Raw genomic sequence first — 27196 nt, forward strand, 5'->3', positions numbered from 1 at the left:
GGTTCTATCTCTCATTAGCACATCCGGGGGGAGCTCTGGGTTCGGACCAAAATTCCGAGCTCGGAGCCCTCCCCCTGCACGCCAAATACGCATTACTTTACTTTATCTAATTATATGTGAACTCGTGAAAGTGATATTTAACCTGTCCTCTGTTGCTGTGGAAAGAATCGCGCTTTTGGGGTTATTCATGGTCTGTTGAAAGTACCTTGATGTTTTTACACTTTTGTTGTCCTTTTAATGTTCGATGGTTGAAGGTTGAGTAGAATAATGTAATCTTATTGTACCCAGTTTTTAAAAAACGTATTATTGCACTCATAGAGCGAGCCTTTCACTGATTGTTTACAGCTTAACGGAAGTTACACCCGTAATTCGTGCAAAGCGTCATGGGGCGTAGGAATAAGGATACTTTTCAATTTAAATAATGTACAATTACTAACTTATACCAGCAATTTTACTTTTTTTCATTATGATGAGTATTTGGGGAGGAAATGTGCTTACAGATTTTCTTGTTCTTGACAGATTTCATAAGATTCACCCATTTACCTGAACATACCTTTATGTTCTACTTACATATTTACCTGAGTCAGATTTTCCATATGACCATATGAAGCAGATTACTTACGTCCCTTTTAATCAGCAAATATGAAAAAGAAACAGAAAGCGAGACTCGGTGTAGTGCTGAAGCTGTGCCAGTTCACACAGATATCTGATAGACTCACACACATTCAGAGATATGAGTCAGAGATGCTTACAGAGTTAAAGTTCAGTTGGAGTTTCTTCAAGATGAGACGATGTCTGTGACAGATACTGAAGACCAAAGCATGAAGTCAGTCATTGCAGACATCAGTGGTTCTGTCCATTATATCTTAAGCCATGGTGCTGTAGATTCAGTTAGAGGTTGGTAGTCAACTGCCTGTGCTTTCCATTTTCTTACAGAAACAAGGAGGCAGGTACAGGTGGTTTGTGTTTACTGTTGTAGAATCAGCTTTGTTTATGCACATCTAAGACTTTTGTTTGTGAGAAATATCAAATGAGCAGCTGCAGTGGGCCGTGCTGTATTTTTCAGTCTGATAAGAAACAGAATGTGTTTGTTCTAGTGATTATGACTGTTTAAGTGAGTGATGATGAGTTTTGAGAGTTTTTCTCCTCTGCGTCTTTCTCTTCCTCAGTGTTTTAGATTCAAAGATTGATGGGCTGTAGTACATCATCTCTCAACTGCAATGCAGCAGTCCAGACCTGCATGTGACGTACTGACTGCTGTGAGTGACACAACAAGGCATCCCCAAAATTCCATTACCATCATCTTCAGCCATCCGTCTTGTGTTTCTGCAACATCCCGCTGTTGATCTGCTGCTCAAACGGCACCATCAGATCTTCAAAGATATATATATATATATATATAAAGATATCAAATCTGTAGATCTCAAAATCAAATGTGACATCAGGTTTGATGTTCATAAAGTCAAGGTGACATTTTTTGTGCTACTTTTGAAGGCCATTTCAGAGCTTTGGCGAAGGGAATAAAAAATCATATGGGTTTGGAATGACACAAGGGCAGATATTAAATACTATATATAGCTTATATTTTGTTTTGGTCATCAGAAAAAGATGACTTGGTATATACCAAAATATTGTTTTATATATAAACACACTACCATTCAAAAGTTTAGGGTGTGTAAGACTTTTTTGTTTTTGAAATAAAGTCTCTTCTGCTCACCAAGGCTGCAGTCATTTGATCAAAAATACAGTAAAAAGAGTAATGTTGTGAAATATTACATATTTAAAATAAGTGTTTCTATTTGTATATAAAATGTAATTTATTCCTGTGGTACAAAGCTGAATTTTCAGCATCATTACTTCAGTCTTCAGTGTCACATGACCCTTCAGAAATCAGTCTAATAGGATGAATTGCTGCTCAAGAAACATTTTGAGTTATTATCAATGTTGAAAACAGTTGTGCTGCTTCATATTTTTGTGTAAACTGTGATACATTTTTTTCAGGATTATTCAAGAACAGCATTTATTAGAAATAGGAATCTTTTGTAACATTATAAATGTCTTTACTGACACTTTTGTCAATTTAATGCATCTTTCCTGGATAAAAGTATTATTTTCTAAGTATTCATTAAACAACAACAACAACAACAAAAAAACTAATACTAACCCAAACAGTTCTGTCATTTTGAGAACTGACAGTCTCCTTTCACTTTATATACAAAAAATTTTAGAATATTCTTTCAAAATTCATCTTACGTGTTCCACAGACAAAAAAGTCACAAGGGTTTTAGTGACATGAGGAGAATAAATAAAGAGAGAATTTTCATTTCTGACTGAACTATTCCTAGACACTGACACCTGTGTCCCCTCCAAACACTTTGTTTGTCTGAATACACATTTCCTGCATATAGTTTCCTCTTAATGTTTCCAGTAATGTGCAGATGAAATCGCAGGTGTCTCATATCATTCTGCTCTGCTGTGACCTTTAAAACAATTTTCTCAAATGCCAAAGAGATGCATTTCTCCGTTTTACATGCAGGCATGTTTGAGGAGCGTGTCAATGCATCAGTCACGGAACAGCATTATACAAAACATTGAAAACAATATAAACATTTATTTCAAACGACTGCGATGTTGATTCAATTTATGTTCCACATGTCCTTGTAACCCAAGCTCATGCATTTGACGAGTAACAGGTTAACTCTGTTTACTAAAAAATGACTGAAAAATGAAATGTGACAGCCTTTAATGGAACCTGCATTCACTGAGGAGGAAAGACAAGAAATTATCCTAAACGACTGCCATTTATTGTCAAACAACATACTCCAACGATTATTCCCTTGGTGGCGAGCTTCTATTATGTTGTTAAGAATATTATGATATTTCTGAGCATCACAGCACTCGTGATAAATCACCTGCAGTTACTTTTAATTTCCTACAGCTGTGAAGAGATTGCATGGCCTGTATGATATGTACTGCATGATCTATGACTGCTACACATGTGTGTGTGTGTGCATGCCCTGTGGTCATGCGGCATGCAGTGGCGATTCTCCTGTGTGCCATGTATGTAGGTCATGCAGGGACTCACTGTGAACCAGGATTGATGCCTAAATGTCTTTGACTCATCTAGAGCAAAGATGTATGACCGGACAAGAGGCACAGGAAGATTGATGGGTTATATCACAGGAGAGAAAGAGAGAGAGACCATATAGGTAAGGTCCACTTTACAGTTAAACAGCTGTGAGAGCAACTGTCCCACTTTCCTAAACAATGTGCATTTTAATTGGTTTGGCACACTTCTTGCTGTGGAAAAGTTGTTTTACTTGTTGAACTTTCTCCTTCCTTTCTTTTAAGGCCTGTTCACAAAAACAAAACAAAAAGTCTATTTACACCAAGAGCAAATCGTTACAGTCCTGTACAAGTGCTGTAAAGGTACAGTTCACACGAAAAAGACAACTCTGTCCGTCCAAACCTGTGTTAATTTCTTTCTTCTGTTTAAACATAAAAGGATAAATGCTGGTTGTTCTCTTTACGATTACGATAAAAGGAAACTAGAGACGTCAAGCTTCAAAAAGACAAAAATATCTTAAAAGTGGTCCATGGCTTTTGTTATTTCAAGTCATCTCAAGTAATACGATAGCTTTGTGTGAGGAATAGGCCCTAAAGAGAGTGATATAATGTGTGAACAAATCATTCTTTTCAATGAAAGATACACAAAATCGGTCATAATTTAATTAATTCACAAATCAAACTGAACTCACTGATTCACTCATCCACAGTGGTTGAAGGGTTAGTTCACCTAAAAATGAAAATTGTGTCATTAATTACCTACCCTCACACCTGTAAGACCTTCATTGATCTTCGGAACACAAATTAAAGCTGCAGTCGGTAACTTTTTTTTTTGGTTAAAAATTATCCAATTTTTTTTAGCAAGTACATAACCAGCCAGTGTTCAAAACTATCTCCTTAGCCCAATTCACAATGGTAAGCTTGTAATAATGTTTTCTAATTCGGGTGGTACTGGAAATTCACCCGTAGTCAAAAACAAAAGACTTCGGACTGCGGAGTGGCTACAGAAATTGAAATCTACAGGTAACGCTAATACACACTAAATACACATAGTCACACAATGCTGATGTTGTTAACATTAACAATTTGAGAACAAAGTAACAATAATAATAATTTCCACGGTTTGACATGATCCGAGCTAAGCGATCATTAGATTTAATCACTATTGGCAGCGTGATTTATTGTAATGCTTTTTTTCCTCAGTTGGTCAGAACAAAAGTGGCAGACATGTTACTTGCTTGTTCAGATGACATTTTCCGTCATACTTCCAAGACATAGAATCTGTGATTCTGAAGTACAGTATCCACACCGATGTGGTGACTGACAGCAAACATTAGATTCATCCGCGATGAGGAGCCGTGCCGAAGCACAACCCATGTAAAGATGATAATTTCACAAATAACTGCAATTGCAGGTTTCAAACAGAGATGGCAACAAAGAGGCAAAACTTACGGACTGTAGCTTTAAGATATTTTTGATGAAATCCGAGAGCTTTCTGACCTCCGATAGACTGCAACGTTAATACCATTTTAAAGGCCCAGAAAGGTAGTAAAGACATTGTTAAAATAGTCCATGTGACTACAGTGGTTCAACCTTAATGTTATGAAGCGATGATGTGCGCAAAAAACAAACAAAAATAACTTTATTTAACAGTTTCTTCTCTTCCATGTCAGTCTCCTATGCTGTTGACACAGTGCAGCACTTCCAGGTTCTACATCAGAACGCCAGCTCAGGCCGGCTCCTGCGTCAGCATTACACGCATGCGTCGTGATCTGATGTAGAACCCAGAAGTGCTGCACTGTGTTTCCAACGTCAACAGCGTAGGAGACTGACATGGAAGAGAAGAAACAAAATTTTTGTTTGTTTTTTTGTGCACAAAAAGTATTGTCACTTTATAACATTAAGGTTGAACCACTAGTCAAATGTACTATTTTAAGGATGTCTTTACTACCTTTCTGGGCCTTAAAAGTGGTAATAATGTTGCAGTCCATCGGAGGCCAGAAGGCTCACGGATTTCATCAAAAATATCTAAATTTGTGTTCCGAAGATGAACGGAGGTCTTACGGGTTTGGAACGACATGAAGGTGAGTAATTAATGACGGAAATTTCAATTTTTGGGTGAACTAACCCTTTAACAGCTGGTTATCAATGAATAATGGCTTAAATTTATTTCTGTTCTTCACACTAAGCTATCAAATGACCCCAGAACACTTCAACTGTTCATATGAACTACTTTTATGGTGCTTTTGCATCCTTTTCTGAAGCTTGAAGCTTTCTGTTTATTGTAACTGCATGGAAAACAGGTTTGGAATGACATAAGGGTGAACAAATGATTTTCATTTTTGGCTGAATTATTAGTTTATTGTAATATCCTAGAAATTTGCTTGCAATATACAACCCATTTGAAAATGCAAATTCAATTTGCATTAAAATGACCTGTCTAACAAAAACAGACTTGATAGATAGTGATATAAAAACATATTGCAGTATAATGATAATAACAGAGGAACAGTTAGTAATCATACAGCGGATGTAATGAAATTATGAAATTGATTTTAATATCACTTCTTTATGTTCCTTGTATTTGGAGGCCAGCAATGTGAAAAGCTGTCAGATCCACACCACATCTGGAGACATGACCCTGAAGCTTCTATCTTTTTGTGTTTGAGTTTTTTAATCAAACAAAGTGGAAAAAACACCCAAGGACCTCAGTGTTTGTCGAATGAATTTTGTCCCTGGTGTAAATAGGTTTGTATGGATTCTTTTCATTTCAAAGTCTTGTTTGTGCTGAATATTTGCGCTTGGTGGGATAGACCTTTAATCTGCAGTCTCAAAGCCAACATGAAATCAAAATGGACTTGATTTATTTTCCTAATATGCATTTCTGGTCTTACTGGAAATGATTCATCTGTGCATGAAAAGGTTTGTCATCAGATCTTTTTATCTATCAACCACTTATAGTGAAACACTTCTCATGGTCCAATCAATTTCTGACAAATGGTAAAATGGGTTGCAAATGCCATTTCATGTTGTCTTTATGAACAGGATTATGAAAATGTGTTTTATGGGTGTGTGCATATGCCACAGAGATTATTACTGATCGAACATCATAACCTTTATAGTAAAGCAGAGCATTAGCCTGAATAATTAGTTATTTTTTGTGCCAGAAAAAGAACCTTTGGTAGACGAACAGCTGTGGATTAGTTCTGCCCTATGTTTGATGGAGGTTGCCTATTAGCTGTGTCTAGACTAGGGGGCGACCAAGAGCCGTGTTTTGCATTAACATCCTAAATTCAGTCTCCCTTCATGCTTCCCTCTGGCTCTAGTTCATTCTCTGTCTGTTTTCCCCCTCTCTCTCACTCACACACCCCTTTTCTGTTGTAACACAGGGAAAAAGAGTCTGGAAAGGCAATTTAGCTGGGAGGCGAGACAAATTAGTGGCTATTTGCGGGATTACATGACACATCCCCTGTTTCCTGAGTGATACAGAAATCATAATAAAAGCTTTGGAAATAGCGCGGTGGCTAAATTAAGCGAGCAAAGCTCTCAGCTCTAAACGAATCAGAAATGATAATCATATTCTACAAGGACACAAGAAATGAGAGAGAATGTAAAAGATCATACTAACTATATACATCTAAGACTCACGGAAAGTCCAGATGGTGACTTTCAAATATTGTGTAGAATATAAGTGTATAATTGCATTTTTCTCATGCAAATTGTGTGAGTGACATATATAATGATAGCAATCATATAATATAATGTGGGGGTGTTTTTGCCTGTGCAAAACTAACTTCATGTTGTTAATTTTTTTCTGGGTGGTTGCTTGGGTGTTGCTAAGTGTTTTCTGGGGTGTTCTGCGTGATTTTTAGGTGGTTGCTATGGTGCTGCAATGGTTGATAGAGGTTTTGAGGTGGTTGTTATAGTGTTTATAGCTGGCTGCTAGGGTGTTCTGGGTGGTTGTTAGGATGTTGCTATGTGGTTTCTAAGATGTATTGGGGTAATTTCTAGGACATTGCTATTTGGTTGCTAAGGGTGTTCTGAATGGTTGTTATGGCTTCAGTGTTATTTTAGTATAGCTAGTTTATATAATAAATTATCATATGATTTATCATTTATATAGTATTTATATACTATAGTTTTTATTAGTATTTTGGATTAGTATTTATTTTTTAACATTTTCTGTTTTCATTTTTATTTTTGTTTAATTTTAAGTCATTTTGTTATGTGTTCTTTTATTTATTATTTATTCATTTTTTAAAAAAATATTACTATACTGTAGGTTTAATTTATTTTTACTTCAGTTTTAGGTTTAGTTTAGTTTTAGGTTTTATTTATTTCCAGTTATTCATTTTTGTACTTCAGCTGAAGCTTATTTCAGTTTATTGCCATGGCAACATTTCTAGTTTTCATTTAGTTTTTAATCTAATATTTATATTTTACCTTATTTAAACTGTTTTAATTATCAAAAATGTTTTTAATAGTTTTATTTATTATAAATAATATAGGCCTATTGTATTATATTACCTTAAAATAATATAATATGTAGGCCTGATATAAAAACCATGCAAGGCATTCCTAGATGATTGCTTGAGTGATCTCTAGGTGGTTGCTATGTAGTTACTAGTGTTTTCTGGGTTATTAGTGGTCATTGCTTAGAGTGTTTTGGGTGGTTGCTATGTAGTTGCTAGGGCGATGTGATTGCTAATGCGTTCTGAATGTTTTTCAGTGGATAGGGTCTTCTTGAGGGTTGCTTTAGAGTCTAAAGCAACACTCAAGAAAACCCTATCAACCTTATGTAGCCCCGTGTTCTGTCTTCCGGTTTGTATTTCCACAACATGATCTTACGTATTTAAGAATGAACCACTCGTTTTAAAATCTTCCCTGTCAACTGACATTTGTTATAACATATGCTTCAAACATTACAATGCTAATGATAACTTGCTTTAACACTAATCAGCGTGTTGAATCATGATTCGGATCGTGTGTCAAACTGCCAAACTGCTGAAATCATGTGACTTTGGCGCTCCGAAACTCTGATTCGACACGCTGATTCATAGGCTGCGTTCAAAAACTGGAAAATGCTGCCTTTTGAGGACACATTTCAAGGTATGAAGTCATCAAGGTATGTCCGAATCCAGTGTTAGCTTCACTTCCTGTTTCCTGAGCTACCTTCATCTGATCGATTTTTGAAGGCAGCATATAGATGTATCCGAGCAGCGAGGAGGCAAGTCAGCTACCTAGGTTTTCGGATGCAGCCATTATGCTCCGAAGCTTTTGGGTTTTGAAATCGGCCATCACTATGTAAGTCGTTTTTTTTTTTTTTGGCTCACCAAAAATATTCTCGTCACTTTATAATATTAATATTGAACCACTGTACTCACATGAACTGATTTAAATATGTTTTTAGTACATTAATGGAACTTAATAGAGGAAATGTCATTGCTGGCTGTGGAGGCCTCACTGAGCCATCGGATTTCAACAAAAATATTTTAATTTGTGTTCCGAAGATTAACGAAGGTCTTATGGGTGTGGAACGGCATGAGGGTGAGTAATAAATGACAGAATTTTCATTTTTGGGTGAACTAACCCTTTAAATTTGACGGCACTCGCAAGGAAATGGATAAGTACATAATCAAATTTACAATTTTTACACCATTTAAACATTATTAAAAATACAAATACATACTGACCTACTAAAACAATCTTTGTCATAGAATTCACTTGTTTGTTCACAATTTGAACGTTCTTGCTTCCATTTTGTTAATTTCAAGATCTGAGGTGAATTATCCATTGTTGCTTTTACTGCGGCTACAAAGCTGGGGGCACTAAATGATATTCAAAGTCTCGTTACACGCTTTTAATATTAAATAAAGCACATAAACATTACCTGAGATTAACATTGCCATACTTTGTGTGATTGTTCCAGCCGCGACTTCACAAAAAAACAGAAACCATTTTCTAAATCGTCGCGGTTGGATTAGGACAACCGGTAACTTAAACACCTCTGATTGGTCATCATTTTCAACAGAAATCCCTGTGATTGGCTACAATACTCAACGCTGCAAAATCACGTTGTGAATAGACACATTCGATGCGTTCCAAACGGGATATATAGCCCTCCGAAGGGCACTTCGGAGTGAAAATAATCATGGCCGCCATATTGAAGGGTCGTTCCAAACCGAAGTGCTCAAAACTGGCCACTTCAAAGGGCCCTTCAGAATGAAGGATTTCGAAGTCTACAACTGATGGACACTTCGGGCCCCCATGAATTAGCACAGGGAAGTTGTTTGACGTCACAGAATGGGTACAGGAGGCTCGGAGTTCGATCTTACCTATAAATGTATGTATAGTATTTTTCTATACTACTGTAATATTTATACGAGTTAGATTTGGCACATTATTATTATTATTTTTAAGTATAATGTCAAAACGACATTGTACTTCAACAAAAATACTTTACAGCTCCCTTTATCAGTCCATTTAAATGTTTAAAATACATAGACACAATATACAATATGGTGATAAACCAAAAATAACTAACGTTAAACAAAGGGCGCAGCTTGCACAATCTACTCCTTGATTGTCTCGTTAAGATGACGCAGAAGTGCGTTCCAAAAAAAGAGTTTTTTTTTTTTTTTTTTTTTACCCCTACACCCTTCATCCCTTCGAAGCTCTCACTCTGGAGGGTAAACCCTTTGAAGGGATTAGGGCATAGGGATGAGCCCTTCCGAATGGAACGCAGGGATTGGCAGCGCCTTTGATTCTTACATGACATGAATATAACAACCAGATCGCTTTATTTTCCTTTTCTTTTTTATTTGAAAAATACAAATTATATGTTACACATAGTAATATAGATCCGTTATTCCTACATGCAATGAATACAGTTATATAAATTGCATTGACTGGACCAGGCAGCCAAGGTATGGCAGTCGCCATACCCAATTGACGCCCCTGAGTGGCAGCACACTCTCCTCTAGGGCTGCAACAACTAATCATGATCGATAATAAAAAATAATCGACAACGAATTTGATTATCGATTAGTCGCGTCTGCGCGCCCTTCTCCTGTGCCCGGGAAGCCATCATCCTGACCAGTCACGTCGTTTTACAGTAGTGAATAACCCATTTCTATGAACAAAACGCATATGAAAATAGCGGAGAAAGCTCTAAGAAAGGTAGCCTACTTGATATCCATGTTGTATGAAACATGAAAATGCATATATTTATAAGCGCTTCAAACAAAAGCATAAACGTTTCCTGCGTATTGCCCTCTCGCGCTTTGACAGATGCGTGTGCTTTTTAATGACTTTGACGTGTTTCCTCAGCGCATAACTTACATATTTTGGTTATATCTATCTCTGTAAATGTTAGAAAGTCCCGCAAGTATTTCCATTTTGCATATTCTGACAACAAGTGACTAGTTAAACTTCACAGACTTCAAAGAACGAGCGCCGATGGGCGCACGCGCGTCAAACTGACGGCACGCAGTAGAATAGAAGCACAATAATTCTGACTAAAATACAAAATTTTTCTCAAATGTTTTTGTTAGAAATGTGTAAGTTTAAAAATATACATGTAACACATACACAAGTAATCATATTTATGAGAGCAGTAACAGTAAATACACTATTGTTGTTGGTATAGTCCATTAATGTGTGTTCTTCGAGGTATGAAGAACACACGAATGTGTGTTCTTCATACCTCGAACAAGTTAACATTTTGTGCTTTTTGTTTATTATCATTTTTAATTTAGTCGTTTTAATTTCTGCTCTAAAATGGTAAGCAATCAGTTCAGATTAGGTTTAGAATTATATTTTAAAGGGATAGTTCACCCAAAATTGAAAATTTGATGTTTATCTGCTTACCCCCAGGGCATCCAAGATGTAGGTGACTTTGTTTCTTCAGTAGAACACAAATGATGATTTTTAACTACAACCATTGCGGTCCGTCAGTCGTATAATGCATGTCAATGGGAACTTCGTCTATAAGAGTAAAAAAAAAACAAGCACAGACAAATCCAAATTAAACCCTGAGGCTCGTGACGACACATTGATGTCCTAAGACACGAAACGATCAGTTTGTGTGAGAAACCGAACAGTATTTATGTCATTTTTTACCTCTAATACACCACTATGTCCAACTGCCTTGAGCATCCGGTGTGCTGAGGTCTGAACGCGCTCTGACAACGGAAGTGATCTCTCGCACTCATTGAAGTATAAGCGCGAGAGATCACTTCCGTCATCAGAGCAAATGATATAAATACTGTTCGGTTTCTCGCACAAACCGATCGTTTCGTGTCTTAGGACATCAATGTGTCGTCACGAGCCGCAGGGTTTAATTTGGATTTGTCTGTGCTTGTTTTTTTTACTCTTATAGATGGAGTTCCCATTGACAAGCATTACACGACTGACAGACTGCAACGGTTGGAGTTAAAAATCATCATTTGTGTTCTACTGAAGAAACAAAGTCACCTACATCTTGGATGCCCTGGGGGTAAGCAGATAAACATCAAATTTTCATTTTTGTGTGAACTGTCCCTTTAATCCTTTTTTTGCTTATAATGTGCAGCATAGCCTACATAGATATATTCACTGTATTTGTTGACATAGGCTTTACACAATGTTTAGAGGACAACATTGTGCAGGATGTGGAATAATATTGTTTAAAATACTAGATTGATAATGTTCGTGTATAATAATTTTTAGATTTTTTATGTTAGATGTTTGTTAAAATCACTATGAGTACCAGTACTAGTGATGCTTACCTTAGAAAACATGACAAGTTATAGGATGAATGAAATGGACTAAATGAGAGAGGTTAAAATGAGAGAAAGAGTGCAAGATGTTGAGTGCAGTTTTAATAGCTGCAAGTCAATTCTAGATTCTGTTACACACATTCAGTCCGCCTTCCTGCTGTGTGTCTCATCCCTTCCCATCCTCCTCTCATTCTCTCTCTCTCTCTCTTTCTCTCTCTCTCTCGTGTCACGTGTGCAGGTCTGTGAATCGCAGCAGCGGCTTTGTGCATCTCTTTCTGTGTGAGCTAGAGAGAGGCTCAGGGCTGCACTCCTCCAAGGGCTTCTCGTACTCTCTCTCAGCACACATTCACACACGCACACGCGCATCCCGTGCATTCAGACAGGGGGCTTTCACCAGTCCCAGACACATCGTCTGCTGCCTAGCGGAGCACTGCGACTTCCGTCTGGGAGAGCCGGACTGAGAGGAGGGATTTTACCCAGGATCCTTCCGTGATTTGCAACAGCATGCACCCGCCAAGCCAGACTTCATTCCAAGGTTGAGTTGAGCACAGCCGCTGCAGCAGGCAACGAGGGAGGAATGGATCGTAGAGAGAGCAGGACGTGGAACTGAGGGCTCGCTGGATGCTTTTCCGTCATCAGAGGATGCTCTGTGCTTCACGGGAGGACGTTTAAGAGTTCGGTGGACGCTCCTGCGCTGTAGTGGATGGATTTTGTGCGCTGTCGGAGAGGGTATGTATGTCTACTTCACTAAGTTAAGCTGTTGCATCTTGAACCTTAAAATACACTTGAACTGATCATGTATTTACACGCTGCATCGTGTGTGCATGCATCTGTGCATCACTTTCTAACATTCTGTGTCATTAGACTTTGTGCGTTGTTCTGAGAAGGGGGCGGGGGTACGTCCGATGCTTTCAACCCGTTGTTGCTATCAGCGCATTTCTCCCTGATCAACATCTGGTGGCATGTTCTCGCAGGCAGAGAGGGATGATTGAAGCACTCGCTGGATTATCATCGAGAGAGCTTTCAAATTCCCACAGCTCTGATTTGTTGCATTTCTTGGCTAGAGCTTGCATTGAGGGAATTCATCACGCTCACAAATCAGCGTTTGTTTAATGCATGCATGCATGGATGCATGCATGCATGCCGGGACAGAAGCCCTGATGTGAAGTGATATCCAGCATGTTCTCGGTCAAGGGGCATCAAAGTCAGCCTTGCTCATGTTTAAAATGAATGCAGTTTTAAGGTTTAAAAAGCGTACGTGGACAGGGATCTGTGCATGCCGAGGTTTAGCGGGGTAATGACTGAATGTGAGATGAGCAACGGATTGTAATTGTGTTAGTGGGTGGGGCTCTTTCTTACTCTCTCGCTGTCTCTCATCCCTCTCTCTCTATCTTAAATATGCATCAGGAGGGGCTGAGGTTGTCAGAGGAGTGTCTGTATGTGAGGTATGGGGTCAGAGCCCTGCGTCTGCATCGGATCGATAATCCATGTCTTTTGCATCTCAAGCTCACCGACGGCCGCACATGAGATTAGCTTTCCTTCGGGAGAGAGAAAGCGAGAGTAGCTAATGAGCTGCCTGTCTTTATGAAGCATTCCACAACACGCTGTCAAGCGCAATAATATGGGACAGCTACATAATACATGAACAAATAAATGACTGAAAAAATAAGTTATAAATAAATGCACATCTCAGAGGGCGCATTCACAATCAGGCTTTTGGTGAAGACCGGAGTAAGGTTCACTTTATAGTTCCATTCATTTGGATAGTGAAAGGAGTTTTCCGAAACCCATTTTCCACACCTGGATCTGCATAAAGGTGGTTTGAGGTTTGGTTGTTGTGAATGGCACAGTTTACAATTCATGTGAAATCATTGCATACTAACTTGTGGAACTGAAAAGTAAAATGTTATTGCTCAGAGGTTGCTCTTTCATAGTTCAGGAGAAGTTGAAAAACTCTGAGACCTTAAAAATCCTGCTTAGATGAAATGAAAACTGATAGAAATTAAGTTAATAGTTGTCATTCATAAGAAGAATAAAATGAATGTCGATAGCAGCTCAGATCATTTGATGAGAAATGTTTGAGTTTTAATTCTCTGACTTTTGATCTTGGCAAATCTGAGCACAGTTTTAGACATTTTTAAGAAGCATTTTGAAAACAATATGTCTTTTTACATTAATATGAACACTTTAAAGGAGTAGTTTACTTTGAAATGAAAATTAGCCCAAGCTTTACTCACCCTCAAGCCACCCTAGGTGAATATGACTTTCTTCTTTCTGAATAACATAATTGCAGAAATATCAATAAATAACCTGATGCATCCGAGCTTTATAATGACAGTGATAGGGATCAGTGAGTATGAGCTGAAGAAAGTGCTTCCATCCACATCCATCCGTCATAAATCTGTGCTCCACACGGCTCCGGGGGGGTTAATAAAGGCCTTCTGGAGCGAAGCGATGCGTTTGTGTAAAAAAATATCCATATTTAACAAGTTATTAAGTAAAATATCTATCTTCCGCACGAGCCGCCTTCCGTATTCAACGTACGCAGAAAGGGTAAAACTCTTGCAGTTCACAAAGCTTACGCTACGACCTACGTCTTCACTATTCAACTTATGGAAAAAGTGTAACTGATGTGACGGCAGTTTGCACTTTCTTTGTAACTTCAATACGGTCTGGCGGAAGCTACATATTTTACTTCATAACTTGTTTAAATATGGATATTTTGTATCGTGTGGAGCACATATTTATGACAGATGGATGTGGATGGAAGCACTTTCTTCAGCTCATAATCATTGATCCCTATCACTGCCATTTATAAAGCTCGGATGCATCAGGATATTTATTAATATTTCTGCGATTATGTTCATCAGAAAGAAGACTCATATACACCTAGGATGGCTTGAGGGTGAGTAAAGCTTGGGCTAATTTTCATTTCAAAGTGAACTAATCCTTTAATATGAACAAATATCTTCTGACAAATGTATGTGGACAGCTGATTACCATACGAGCTTGTAGAACATCAACAATCAAAACCATTGGCATAAGTAGGGTGTTGGTCATCTCTAACAGCTTCAACTCTTCTTTCCACCAGATCTTGGATCATGGATGCAGGGATTTGCTCCCTTTCAGACATGAGGGCATTAGTGCATCAATTAGGTTCTTCCACACCAGAATCAGTAAACCATATCTTTATAGACCTCGCTTTGTCATTTTGAAATAATTGCAAGTCATTTTGAAATAACTGCATGGCTGTATGCTTGATTTTATGGTGTAGCTCAAATAGCAAGATGTGTTCATTTGTAGGTGGTGTCACATACACTTGGTCAATTAGGGTATGCAGATAGGTTCGTTAGGCAGAAACACTTAATTGTCATTAGCTATCCAAATACTGTGACTCTGAATCAACATGAATTTCGGTTAATGTTCCAAAAGCATATTTTTCATTTACACCATCTACATTGAAATTTGATTACCACTGTAAATTAGAAGTTGATTACCTGTTAGGGGTGTGGTGGAAATACTGCAGTTACTCTAATCAGATTTAATCGTCTCATCTGTATTTTTCAGTAGATTGATTGATTGAGCTCTGTAATGCTGAAATGGCTTAATAAAGAGGCAGTGATTTTAGCCATTAATCACAGAAGAGCTAATAAATTAATTGGAAAAGGAAGTTAGAAACCTCTGGTATCAGCATTTGTTTCCGCTGCCCAGTTTAAACTTTTCTGAGTGGACATCAGAAATTAACTTGAAATATCATTAGGTCCAAAGTCTTAATCATGCCAGATGCTGGAGTTTTACCAGCCGAATACTTAGTTTAATTAAAAGGATCAGAGAGTAAAATCATAGTAAATGATGCTGTCTGGTGATTGTGACATTTGGCTTCCGTGACCTGTTTTAATCAAGCGTCTGTTATTGAGTCCAGTGGTTTGATTGTGTTGAATAGACAGTATGTGTGGCAGATGAGTGAATTTTACCCTATATAGTTTTTCAAAATGTCCCCCTTAAAATCAAAAGAAAACCAATTAGAAATTATTTTTCCAACCATTTAGATTTTTTGAATTGTGACATTTTCAAGACAATTAAGCTCCTCATTTATTTTGCTGAAGACTATATTAAAGTATTTATTGTCATGAAAATAATTATGCAATAAATCTTAATGGTCCTTAAAAACTTTATTTATATGTGAAAGATAATGTTAGATATTAATGTGAGAGTGAGCACTACAGGAAAAAACAACAACATTTTCTTAATATGTTTGTCTTGTTTTTAGAAACACATTACAGTTATATTTACTTAAAGGCACAATATGTGAATTTTCGCCGCTAGAGGGCGCTTATTCAAAACAAAGGCGTAGCTTGATGAAGCCGAATTGTGAAATCAAGGGAGATGTTGTCTTCATGTCTTCATGTCTACATCCGGTGGAAAAGAATTGGGACAGGACTCCGGCAGAAATCATGTTCATGAATGAGATTATTGTTAACGTTAATGTAGTATGAAGCAGAGCAGGGCCGAGTGCTGTGCGAGCAGAAACGAGGCTGCTGGAGCAATTGCTAATGAGAGACAAGCGCGTCACACATCTTGAGAGCAGCGGAACTTTTATTATGGTGCAGTCGCCGCTTCCGCTTCTTCTGGTCAAGCGTATGTGGGTTAAAGCAGCATGTTTTATCATACATTTGTGTGTTGAAAGTTGTTATAGTGCTACTCTGCTTTCACTCGACATTTGGGATAATGTAAGTACACAAGTTAACAAATTATATAATATTGTTCTAGTGGTTTTTGGATATTTTAATCGAAAAATCTTACATATTGTGCCTTTAAGACGCATAGATATTAAGAGTTGTTTTCAGATAATTTATTTTGAAATTAAAATGTTTTGCAGTTTTTTTTCCCCCTTGGGCTATGCATAAATCTAAGAAAATGTATTGAGATTTATGCTTAAAACAAGAAGAAAAAACGGGATTTCACCAGTGGGGGACAAAATAAACCTAATTCAAGATTAAAAAAAAAAAAAGCCTTTTTAAATCTTATTTACATAACTTTACCTGATAAGCATAAATATTTTGTTTTAAGGATGTTTTGATATTTTTAGTGGAAAACAGGCAAAAATACTGATAATCAAATTACGTGTGATTGGATTAATAACGTTTGAGTGTACAAGCTGTGTTTGGTTATAATTACATTAGTGAAGTGAAAGCTGCTTTATAAGGTCTCAGAGAGAGAGAGAGATAGATAGAGAGAGGTCTGTAAACATCAAGGTGTCTGACTCGCAACAATGCCATCAAAACGCACACACACACACACACACACACACACACACACAGGCTGTCACCTGTTCTGTTCTATATTATAGGGCAAAACTGCTCTCTGATTCCATACAAAGTACCATGTTTGTATTGCTATTTTCACTGACAGATACAGAGTCTATTTAAATATATATATATATATATATATATATATATATATATACCTATTTATTTATTTAATTAACATGTATAACTAGATATTTTGAACTGTATCTAATAAAACGCAACAATACCCTTTAGTGGAGTGATGCATAATGACTTTATTACTCACCTTTTACCTCCATTTATGAATAACGTATGAGCTTTCAGACAAAACCATTCTTGTCTGAATTATTGATTTTCAAACACATGCCACTTTTTACCATTGCATAGAGGGTCATATCCTTTACAATTGAGGTTAATGATCATATTGTCCTTTCTAGTGCATTTAAACTGCGCTGTTCAGCTGTGATAGCTGTGATTGTTATGTAGGTTCTTTGCCTGTATCATGGGATTATTGGGATACTACATGTGGCAAAAGCCAGTTTACAATGGTGTAACTTGATTTTTGATGATTATGATTAATGATTATATTTCCACACCAAACAGACAGGTCATTGATCATGATACGGCTAACAAACTGCATTCTTCTCATTTTGAAGCTTGTTGTTAGAAATGCATAGATTTGTACAATAATGTAAACAAAATCATTAATGTTAGGATGTTTAGGTGATTATTGGTTCTCCAAAACAATACTTTTGTGGCCAGAGACATTTCTGCTCTGGTTTCTGTGTAAATAAGAAGGTTCTCTCAATACTCACAAAAATGTGACCTGTCTAGCTCAACTGAATTGGATTTGACAGCCTCATGAGAAACGGCCTATGAAATTGGGGCTCCAGTAGAATTGTTCAGTGATTCATTATACAGTATGTGTAGTGTAACATTCCGGGTTATGCATTTTACATATTGACCTTCAGTGCAGACTAACTGAAAAGATGTTTTTCTTTTTCTTTTTTTCAGAGACATGAGGCCTCTTCTGAAGAAAACCCTTATATATTTCCCTCACTGAGGATGTGCAACCATTTTTGCTCGGCACAACCACATCTGAGGTCACTTCTTCTCTAGACCCTCTTATACCTCAGGGTTGACTTTCAAAACTCATAAGTGTCTGTGTGCTTCCCGTTGAGCACCGCTGGATTTGAGACCAGTTTTGCTTCACTGCATCCAGAGTGCAAAACTGCTGAAACATCGCCCTCCATGGTTTCTGCCCATTTCAAGAAGCTATCGTCTTACATCGTAAAGATTTGCAAAGGAATGTTTACAAAGAAACTGGCAACTGCCACAAAGAAGAAAGAGAGCAGCGAAAACAAAAAAGAACCCAAAACGTCCCCTGAGCTGCATGCACGGAACCCGACGTTCTCAACCACACTGAAAAGCACAGTTAAAAAAATCTCCAAATGCTCGTCAGCACGCAATATATCTCTTGAGGAGGATGATGGAAAAAATGACTGTTCTTCTCTCTCGCCAACATTCAGTTACCGTGTAGCAATTGCCAATGGACTGCCAAAAAATGCCCTCTTTCTGAACAATAATGAATTTCATGAGGTCTTGTCAATTGATAGTGATTACTCTGACTCTCTAAACGAGGCAAAACTTGTCCATAGATTCGATGAACAAAAAGCTTATACAATGCCAGTAAGAAGGAACAGGAAGAGTTTGATTAGTTTAGCGCCCTCTGATGGCAGCTCGGAGGGGGAACGGGGAGAGCGCAGTAGTCTCCACACTCTTCGATTGGGTGCCCTGAAAAAGCTGAGAAAATGGAAGAAGAGCCAAGAATGTGTGTCCTCAGACTCCGAGGCCAGCAACTGGAGAAAGACTCTTGGCATCAGAAGCAAATCTCTGGACCGGGCTGGCCGACACCAGAAAACCACTACCCTGGAGCCGGGATCCAGCTCGACGGGATGTATCAGTCAGACTCAGGATGTGATGGAGATGATCTTCAAAGAACTTCAGGGAATCAGTCAGATTGAGTCTGAGCTCTCAGAACTGCGAGGGCACGTTAATGCTCTCAAAAGCTCCATTGATGAGATCTCCAGCAGCGTGGAGGTGGTGCAGAGTGAAATCGAGCAGCTCCGTTCAGGTTTCGTGCAGTCCAGACGTGAGACTCGAGACATCCATGATTACATCAGACAGATTAGCCAACAGACCAACAAAGCTACTCTGAGATTTCTAAATGTGCCTGAGGAAAAGTATGAAAAAACAGAAGAGCTTATTTATCAAATTCTGAAAGAGAAAATGGGTTTTGCTGAAGCACGCAAGACATTTAAAATTGAACTGGCCCATCGACTAGGGCAACAAAGAGAATGTTACAATGCTAAACCTCGACCAATTGTAGTTATATTTGCAAGCCCACAAGACAGGGATTTAGTTTTGAAAAAGTGTTATAAGCTTAAAGGAACTGGAATATCTATCTCAACTGATAGTCTAGCACATGATTCAAAAGAAAAGAGAGACAAGCCAATGGCTTCCTCTCAGACATATGAAAGCATGGACATCAAGGTCTCAGCCAAAGACAAGGCTGAAAGTGATGACTGGGACTCCATGGAAAGCGACAAAGAGCTCGATGAATTAAACAAGAACAAATATGCAATTGTGTCCAAACCACCTCCAAAAAGTAAATCGGACAAGAAAAAGTCTCACGAACACAGAAGGATGGCTGATGACTCTGCATACTCTGTGCACTATGCGGATAATACAGCCTACGATGACCACGACAAGCAAAGTAAGTCCTACTATACCGACATAACACCTGGATGGCTTTCTCAAAGCGAATACTCCACTCCCAAACTCAGCCGGTCTGAATCGGACTGCTCTAAACTTTGCCAGTCTTACTCTGAGGATTTCTCAGAGAGTCAGTATTTCAGCAGAGTCAATGGCTGCTCCTTGCTTTCCTCCTCAGATCAGGAACTTTGGCAACGGAAGCAAGAAGACATGGCATCCTCCTGGTACACCAGTCCTCCCAGTCAAACTCTGAGCCAAGAACGACCTTATGTGGAGCATAATGAAGTTGAAACCACTGAGACTATTGACAGTGGTGTAAGTAATGGTCTTGTTTGTATATCAGGAGATAGGAGCCATTACAGCGGTTCTCAGCTGTCGCTGCAGGGTGACCTCTCCCCATGGAAAGATTGGCATCACTTTGAACAAGGTGCTGATTCAGGTTTGGATGCTTCAACTGAGCAGAACATAATCTCTGAGATCAGTAGTCCCTTTGACCCTGCTGCTAACCCTGGTTTCCCTGAGAAAATTACTAAATGCCTTGAGGTTGATTTACAATTTGAAGGTGAGACCTTTCTGACACTAGATAGCACTCCTGAGACAGGCCAAGACCAAGATATAGATATAGAACCTGAATTTTTAGAAACTGAGCTAGAGCTAGAGCTTGAGCTTGAGCCAGAACCAGAACCAGAACCAGAGCCTGAGCCTGAGCCAGAAAAAGAACCAGAACCAGAACCAGAAAAAATGGCACAGCCAGAACCTGAACTTGAACCTGAACCTGAACCTGAACCTGAGCCAGAGGCTGTGATTGAACCCATACCAAAACCAGTTCCTAAACCTGCAGCTGAACTGCAACCCGAAAAGAAGCCCAAGACCAAGAAGATCCAAGCTAAGCCTGAATCAGCTCCACAAACTTTGCAGCGACAAGATGTGAACCACCTCCAGCAGAGCCAGAAATCTTCAGCCATGTACCGGAGCCAGAGTGAGATCAGAAATGAGAAGGTGGAGGATGTCCCCAAATCATGGAGTAGCAGGCTTAGCATAGACCTCAGTGAAAAAACCTTCGGTTTTGGAGGTTTTGGATCCACCCTGCAAAGAGCAAAGTCAGCTTTGGATTTTGTGTGGAATAAAGGCTCCCAAAGCACCAGCGCCCCGGTTGAAGAACCAAGCAACACCTCATTCATGGGCAGGTTCAGAACCATGTCCCAGTCCACAGCAAACAGCTCCAGCACAACCATTGACTCTGATGTCTACACAGAACCTTTCTATTACAAGGCAGAAGAGGAAGAACAACCTGCTGAACAACCTGTGGACAATGAGACACATTATGTTGAGGTGATGCAACAAGTGCTAGCCAATTTGGAAAACAGAACAAATGCCAATGAGGCTGAGGAACAGTACCAAGAAGAGGAATACGATGTCTCGCAAGAATATGAAATCTCTCAAGAGGGTAACCTTGTGTTGGAATATGACTGCAGCCTTGATGAACAATATGATGAGGAATACAGTGAGGAGTATGATGACAATCCCATGACTGAAGACACAGCGGAGTATGAGGTGAGTCTGGTGGATTATGTGGAAGAAACAGAGGAACCAGAAGTAGAGATCGAGGAGCAGGAGGAAGGCAAAGAGGAGCTGCAGGAGGTTCAAGATACATCAAAAACGAAGGGTGCAGATGAGGTAGAAGAGACTGTAGAACAAGAGGACGAGAACAAAAATGTTACAGAAGTTCCTGTACAGGAAGCACCACCCAAAAAAAGAATACGTCCCACCTTTAAAGAGGCAGCATTGAGAGCTTACAGAAAGCAGATGGCTGAGCTGGAACAGCAGATCCTGGCAGGAGGTACGATCCAACCAGTTACTTGTATTTTATATGCTAACTGTACAGATTTGCTTACATATACATTACATTTGTTTAAATTTGTTTCTTGGAGGGTTTAATTCAAGGTTTTGGTCAGTGAGCCATTGATTGAGTCATTTGAGATCCACCATTGTCCAATATGTCTTTCTCTGGACTAGGTTCCTGAATACACTATTGAAGGGTTGTTCTGAAGGCCAAGATGATTACTAGTATTTAATGTTGAGTGGTTAGAATTGGTGATTGATTTTGTATATGTGTGTGTGTGTGTGGTTTTCCAGTTCAGATGAAAGCGTACTTCACCTTTTGTGGCCTTGCTTCATCTTAGAGAATCAAATGAACAATTTCATCAAGATTGTTATTTATATTTAATCATTTATTTTAAAGGATTAGTTCACCCATATAATAATGTTCTTCTCATTATTTATTTTCCCTCATGTTGTTCCACACCCAAATGAGTTTTTTTTCTAGCTTGGAACATAAAAAGAGACAATCTGATGGATGTTTACGTAGCTCTCTCCAATCTAATTTGTGCTTGTGCATTTTCAGATCAGGCCAGGGTAGATGTCAATGACAACAAACTGCATTAGTCTGCATCTTTCAAGTCTTGTATTGTGATGCACCACATTTGAATATGCACATACGTATAATTTCATCTTGGGTAAAATATTCCTTTAATAACTGCAAACATGTTTTATTAGCAGTTTTAGCATTTTATTTTATTTCCAGTGTCAAAGTCAGTTTACACAATACATGCTAATATGAACATGAACAACTGAAATTGTGGCATCTTTATGTCTCTATGCTAACAGTACTGAAATTTACCCCACAAAAGCAGAGTTTCTTTTACAGTCAGTCAGGAATCATGGGAATTTCCACCCAGTCTTACTCACACTAAAAACGCTCTTGACCTAGATGTGAGAATCACAGTCACAGCACACGGCAAACCCAACGCTGCACTCCACGATGCTGAGTACTGTTGGGATACTGTATTTAGGCTGCTCATTCATGCTGCACATTAACAGCCAGATGCTCTGTGTACTTTAGGGGATTCTGATTCCCTAAAACACAAGCCACAAATCGCAAACCAAATCAGTTCGTTTTTTTAGGCATTACAATGAGGTTTGGCACTGGCGCACAATTCAACAATTGGATTGCAGAAATTATTGCAGTTTTACTGAGATGTTTTACATCTAATAAGTGCATGTAAAGTGCTGTGCTCTCTGTGTTATTTTAGTGTCGGATTCACCAATGAAATTATGTAAATTAGATGATGCAAAAGGGTCAATGACAAATAATGCTTCAAAAAAAACGATAAAAAAAACAACCTTTTTTAAAAATTGATATAATGCATATTTTATGAGTCAGGAGCAATGTGTTTAAGCAAGTTTCAATTGTAAAATAACATTTCAAAGTGTTTAAATTCACTTTTGACCACTTTTTTGTCAGGTGGTAGAACCAAATATTTTCCTAATTGTATTTATAAGTAGAAACTTAGCAGACTAACCCTCTACAGTGCCTAACACATTATTATTTTGTGGTTGTGTATTTTATTAATATTAATTTATAATTATTGCATTCTAGTGGCTGGGTATTTAGTATCTTTAGCATCGATTTTACTTTTTAATAATCATACAAGTATACCAGTAAATACATTCGATACAATAACACAATGTAGTTTTCAGCCATTTGCTCATTTTGATCTATTATTTGTCGGTTTAAATTCCCCTCCTGATGAATATCAGTTTTGCCACCTGACAACATTAATAATGAGAGGGAAAAGTGTTTTAGTCAACAGTCTCTATTGAAGTAAAAGTAGTAAATTGATCAAAAACAGAAAAAATAACTTTACATCACATTCAAAATGTAGGAACTGGAGTAGGCTAAAGTGCAGTGGTTCTGGGTACTTCTTGCCTACTCATTTATGAGTACTGGGAATTCGGACATACTACTCTTGTCACACACTGTTTTTCACCTACTATATAGTAGGGAAGTATGCAATTTCGAATGTAGCCTTTTCCTAGTTCCCTAGTGGGTGCCTGTTAGTTACCATAGCAACCTATTGTGTCCACCTGCCCCTTGTTATTTCACTAATTTAGTCTGTGTATATATACTCCCTGTTCAGTTCATATCCTTGTTCATTCTTACTTCTATTAGTATGTCTATTTAAGTTGGTTGTTCTGTTCCTGTGTGTTAATAATAGGGCTGGGTATTGACATGCTTTCGATTCGATTACGATTCGATTTGATATTGATTATTTTGGATGTAGTATATCAGATACAGTACATGGAAAATTTTCTAGAGGAAAAACATCTCCCAACTAATGCTGTAAATTACACATGGGAGTCAGTTGGTACTACTTTACTATAATATTGAAGGTTAAAAATAACTTACTTATATACAAACACTTAAATTACACTCAATGTTTTTTATAATAAATAAAGTTTAGAATTACATAATCATATTTCTATTCCAATTCGTTTTTTTAAAAAATGTAAACATTTAAATCGTGGTTGTCATAACTGATTTATTCAAACATGCATTAAATATTGAAGAACATTATAATCAGGCGCGGATTAACGCACAGGCTTGCCTAGGCTGCAGCCTAGGGGCCCTACGTGTGCAGGGGCCCCGGATTGCCCAGAATATTTTTTTTAAAATAAAAAAAGACCCTCGTTGGCCCATAAAAAAAAAAAAATAAATAAATAAAAAAAATAAGCAGGTGATTGGATAGATGGGACATTTGGGTCACATCTGTCCAATCAGCTGCTGATCAAATCATGTCAATCATTTTCATTTACGTCACTGCTATTGCTAGACTGCATAGCGCCAAATGTCCGAAAGAAATTACGATAATGGAGCACAAAAAACAGAAAATACAAAGGTTAAAAAAACAACGTGAACAAGATATACTGGAAAAAAACCTAAATTGACTTGATACTTCAAGGTATTGGATACATCAAGACAAGTGGCGAAGTCACGCAGTCCGTGAGGGAGAGATCGTTAACGGCAGGAAATCCAAACATTCGCCTATCATTCATCGACCTCAGATATGGCTTATCACTTGAAACATGTAAGTAGTAGCAACTCCGCTACAAGTCCGCTAATGTTAGCCTAGTCCTAAATAAATTTGCGCTATTATGAGGTGGACATCCATGTGTTTGTGTGGAGAGCGCGCTCGCTGCGTGACATGGATGGCGCCGGTGCGATCACTTGCTTTTAACTTAAAGTACTTTGTCATTTCAGTCATACAGATAAGAGTAACACAAACTGTAAAGGGTACACTTATATTTCTGTAAACTCACAATAACAGAAAACGTTGTGCTTTTGTAAAATGAAAACAACCAGAATGCACGGTCTGCCATCTCTGTGAATTTGAGCACGTAACAAACATGAACCGTACTTCCCTTACAGACACGAGAAATATATCTATAGAAAGACTGAAATGTCTACTTTTAATCGAACCAATTCAAATGGAAAATAAATATTCTCAGATTATGTAATCTGTATCAAACATGCATATATGCGTATCGACTATACTGCGGACATGATGAATGAATCAGCATCGTAGACCATCTCTGCAGCCGAAAACAGAAAATATTATCAATAAATTATTAAAATGTTTAGAAAGTCTCCTTGCTGCTTTTTCACTACATGCAGGAAAAAATAGTAGGGTATAAATCGTGCGCATGATTTACTATTTCGATTTATAAATCGAGGGAACGAAATAGCAAATCGTCTGCGTGATTTAATTTTTTTTCTTGCATGTCATGTGCGGGGCTCCGATGCGCTGTGGCAAGTTTTATGCATGCGCTTGAGCGCTGATTAGTGTATTAGCTATATATTGGTTTATTATATATGATTTATTATGATTTTCAATTTCCCATTTTACTTATGTGGTGTGGTGGTAATTTTCTTCCTATGGTGGTCCACCACTTGAAGGAATGTAGAAGAAAAACTGTAGTATTGCTGTCTCAATGCCAGCTAACCTTAATATTTGTGTGTTGACAATGTATGGCACTAGTAAATACATTTTCCAGTAAAGCATAATGATTAAGGGGGGGCCTCACACAAAGAGCAGCCTAGGGGCCCCTGACCACCTTATTCCGCCCCTGATTATAATGAATATGTAACGGTGAATAGCTATATTTATCAGAATGCTGCTTTCTAGAGTTCACTTTTCTAGCTGACTAATGAGTTTATGGTCACTGAATATGTTTTCCTGAGGTAAATGTGACGTTACGTGACATTGTTTACAAGCTGTTTTATTGACGTCTTTCCGAGGTTGAAACACTGATTGAGCTATTACACGAGACATGATACGGATTTCGGTAAGTTGTACTGTGTATTTTAACATACCTTCAGATGTTTAGTCATGTTTATTTCGCGCTGTAACTGGTATTAAAGCGGAGAAGAGGATGTTCCGTGCTGCCGCTTCTGTTTAACTGAGGCGCTAAAGCGATCTGTTACGTCACATTAAACGGCGCCAAAACGGTATTTATTTTTTGAATCTCATAATAAGATGGACGTCATTTGAAATCTGAGACTTTGCTTCATATCAAAAGTAACAAGGCACAGAGGAGCGCTACATGTTCTGTTCATTCATCAACTAAAAACAGACTAGATCAATCGATTCTTGGGATTTAAAAATCGATATCAGTTCGTAAAAATGAGAACCGATTAAAATCGAGAAATCAATTTTTTTTTTTTTTTTTTTTTTACTCAGCCTTAGTTAATAATCTGTTGTTTATTTATTGTTTCTTGAAGTTTTACTGCTGCCAATAGATCCTGCTTAAAGTCATCCTTGCTGTGACAAATACATAGTAGTCAAAGACACCTAATATAAAGTGTGACCGATTTTTCTTTTCTTTATACGATAGTGGCATCAAAAATGATTAAAAAAATTATTAGCATGAAAATAATTGAAAGTGTAAAACATCTTTAACCTGAAACTAACATTTTAGAACAAGAATTAAAAAATAGAATAATAATAGACAATATTAGCTTAAATGTATTATTTACTCAGCTTAGTTTTTTTTTTTTTTTTAATTTCATATAGGGACATTCATTGCAGTTGCACCACCTGACTTCTGCAACTAATTTTTACAATTAACAGGCTTCTACTTGGATGCCTGTATTAGCAAGTTCATACATAGAATTTCTAAATACAATAAAGAAGTAAATGATAAAAATGAAAAAAATTTTTTTTAGTTTTTCATTGGTTGTACCACCTCACATGGAAAGTGTTTGAGAGAGATCTACAGACCTTTTCACTTTGCCACAAGGATAAATTGGGCTCTTCTGGATGCTGCATTATCATGCTTACTGTTATTACCTTGTTAATTCATAATAACATGTTTGCAGTTGTGCCACCCTGACATTTGACAATATACAATTTGCCAGACAAAAGTTTTTCAATTATCTCAACAGCTTTACAACTACTGATATTTATA

At 37.8% G+C, this 27196-nt stretch overlaps 1 protein-coding gene across 3 annotated transcripts in view; it reads left to right on the top strand.

Moving 5' to 3' along the window:
- Positions 1 to 12069: 12069 nt before the first annotated feature.
- The window catches only part of LOC127499461 (protein unc-13 homolog C), a 219569-nt gene continuing 204442 nt past the window's right edge, over positions 12070 to 27196 (top strand). For all 3 annotated transcript variants that reach the window (XM_051869805.1, XM_051869802.1, XM_051869803.1), the window contains exons 1-2: positions 12070 to 12554; positions 18128 to 21728. In XM_051869805.1, the coding sequence (XP_051725765.1) occupies positions 18365 to 21728 (3364 nt within the window). In that variant the 5' untranslated portion in view covers positions 12070 to 12554; positions 18128 to 18364. The remainder of the gene's footprint in view (positions 12555 to 18127; positions 21729 to 27196) is intronic.

Source organism: Ctenopharyngodon idella, chromosome 18, assembly GCF_019924925.1.
Source record: "Ctenopharyngodon idella isolate HZGC_01 chromosome 18, HZGC01, whole genome shotgun sequence".
Lineage (NCBI taxonomy): Eukaryota > Metazoa > Chordata > Actinopteri > Cypriniformes > Xenocyprididae > Ctenopharyngodon > Ctenopharyngodon idella.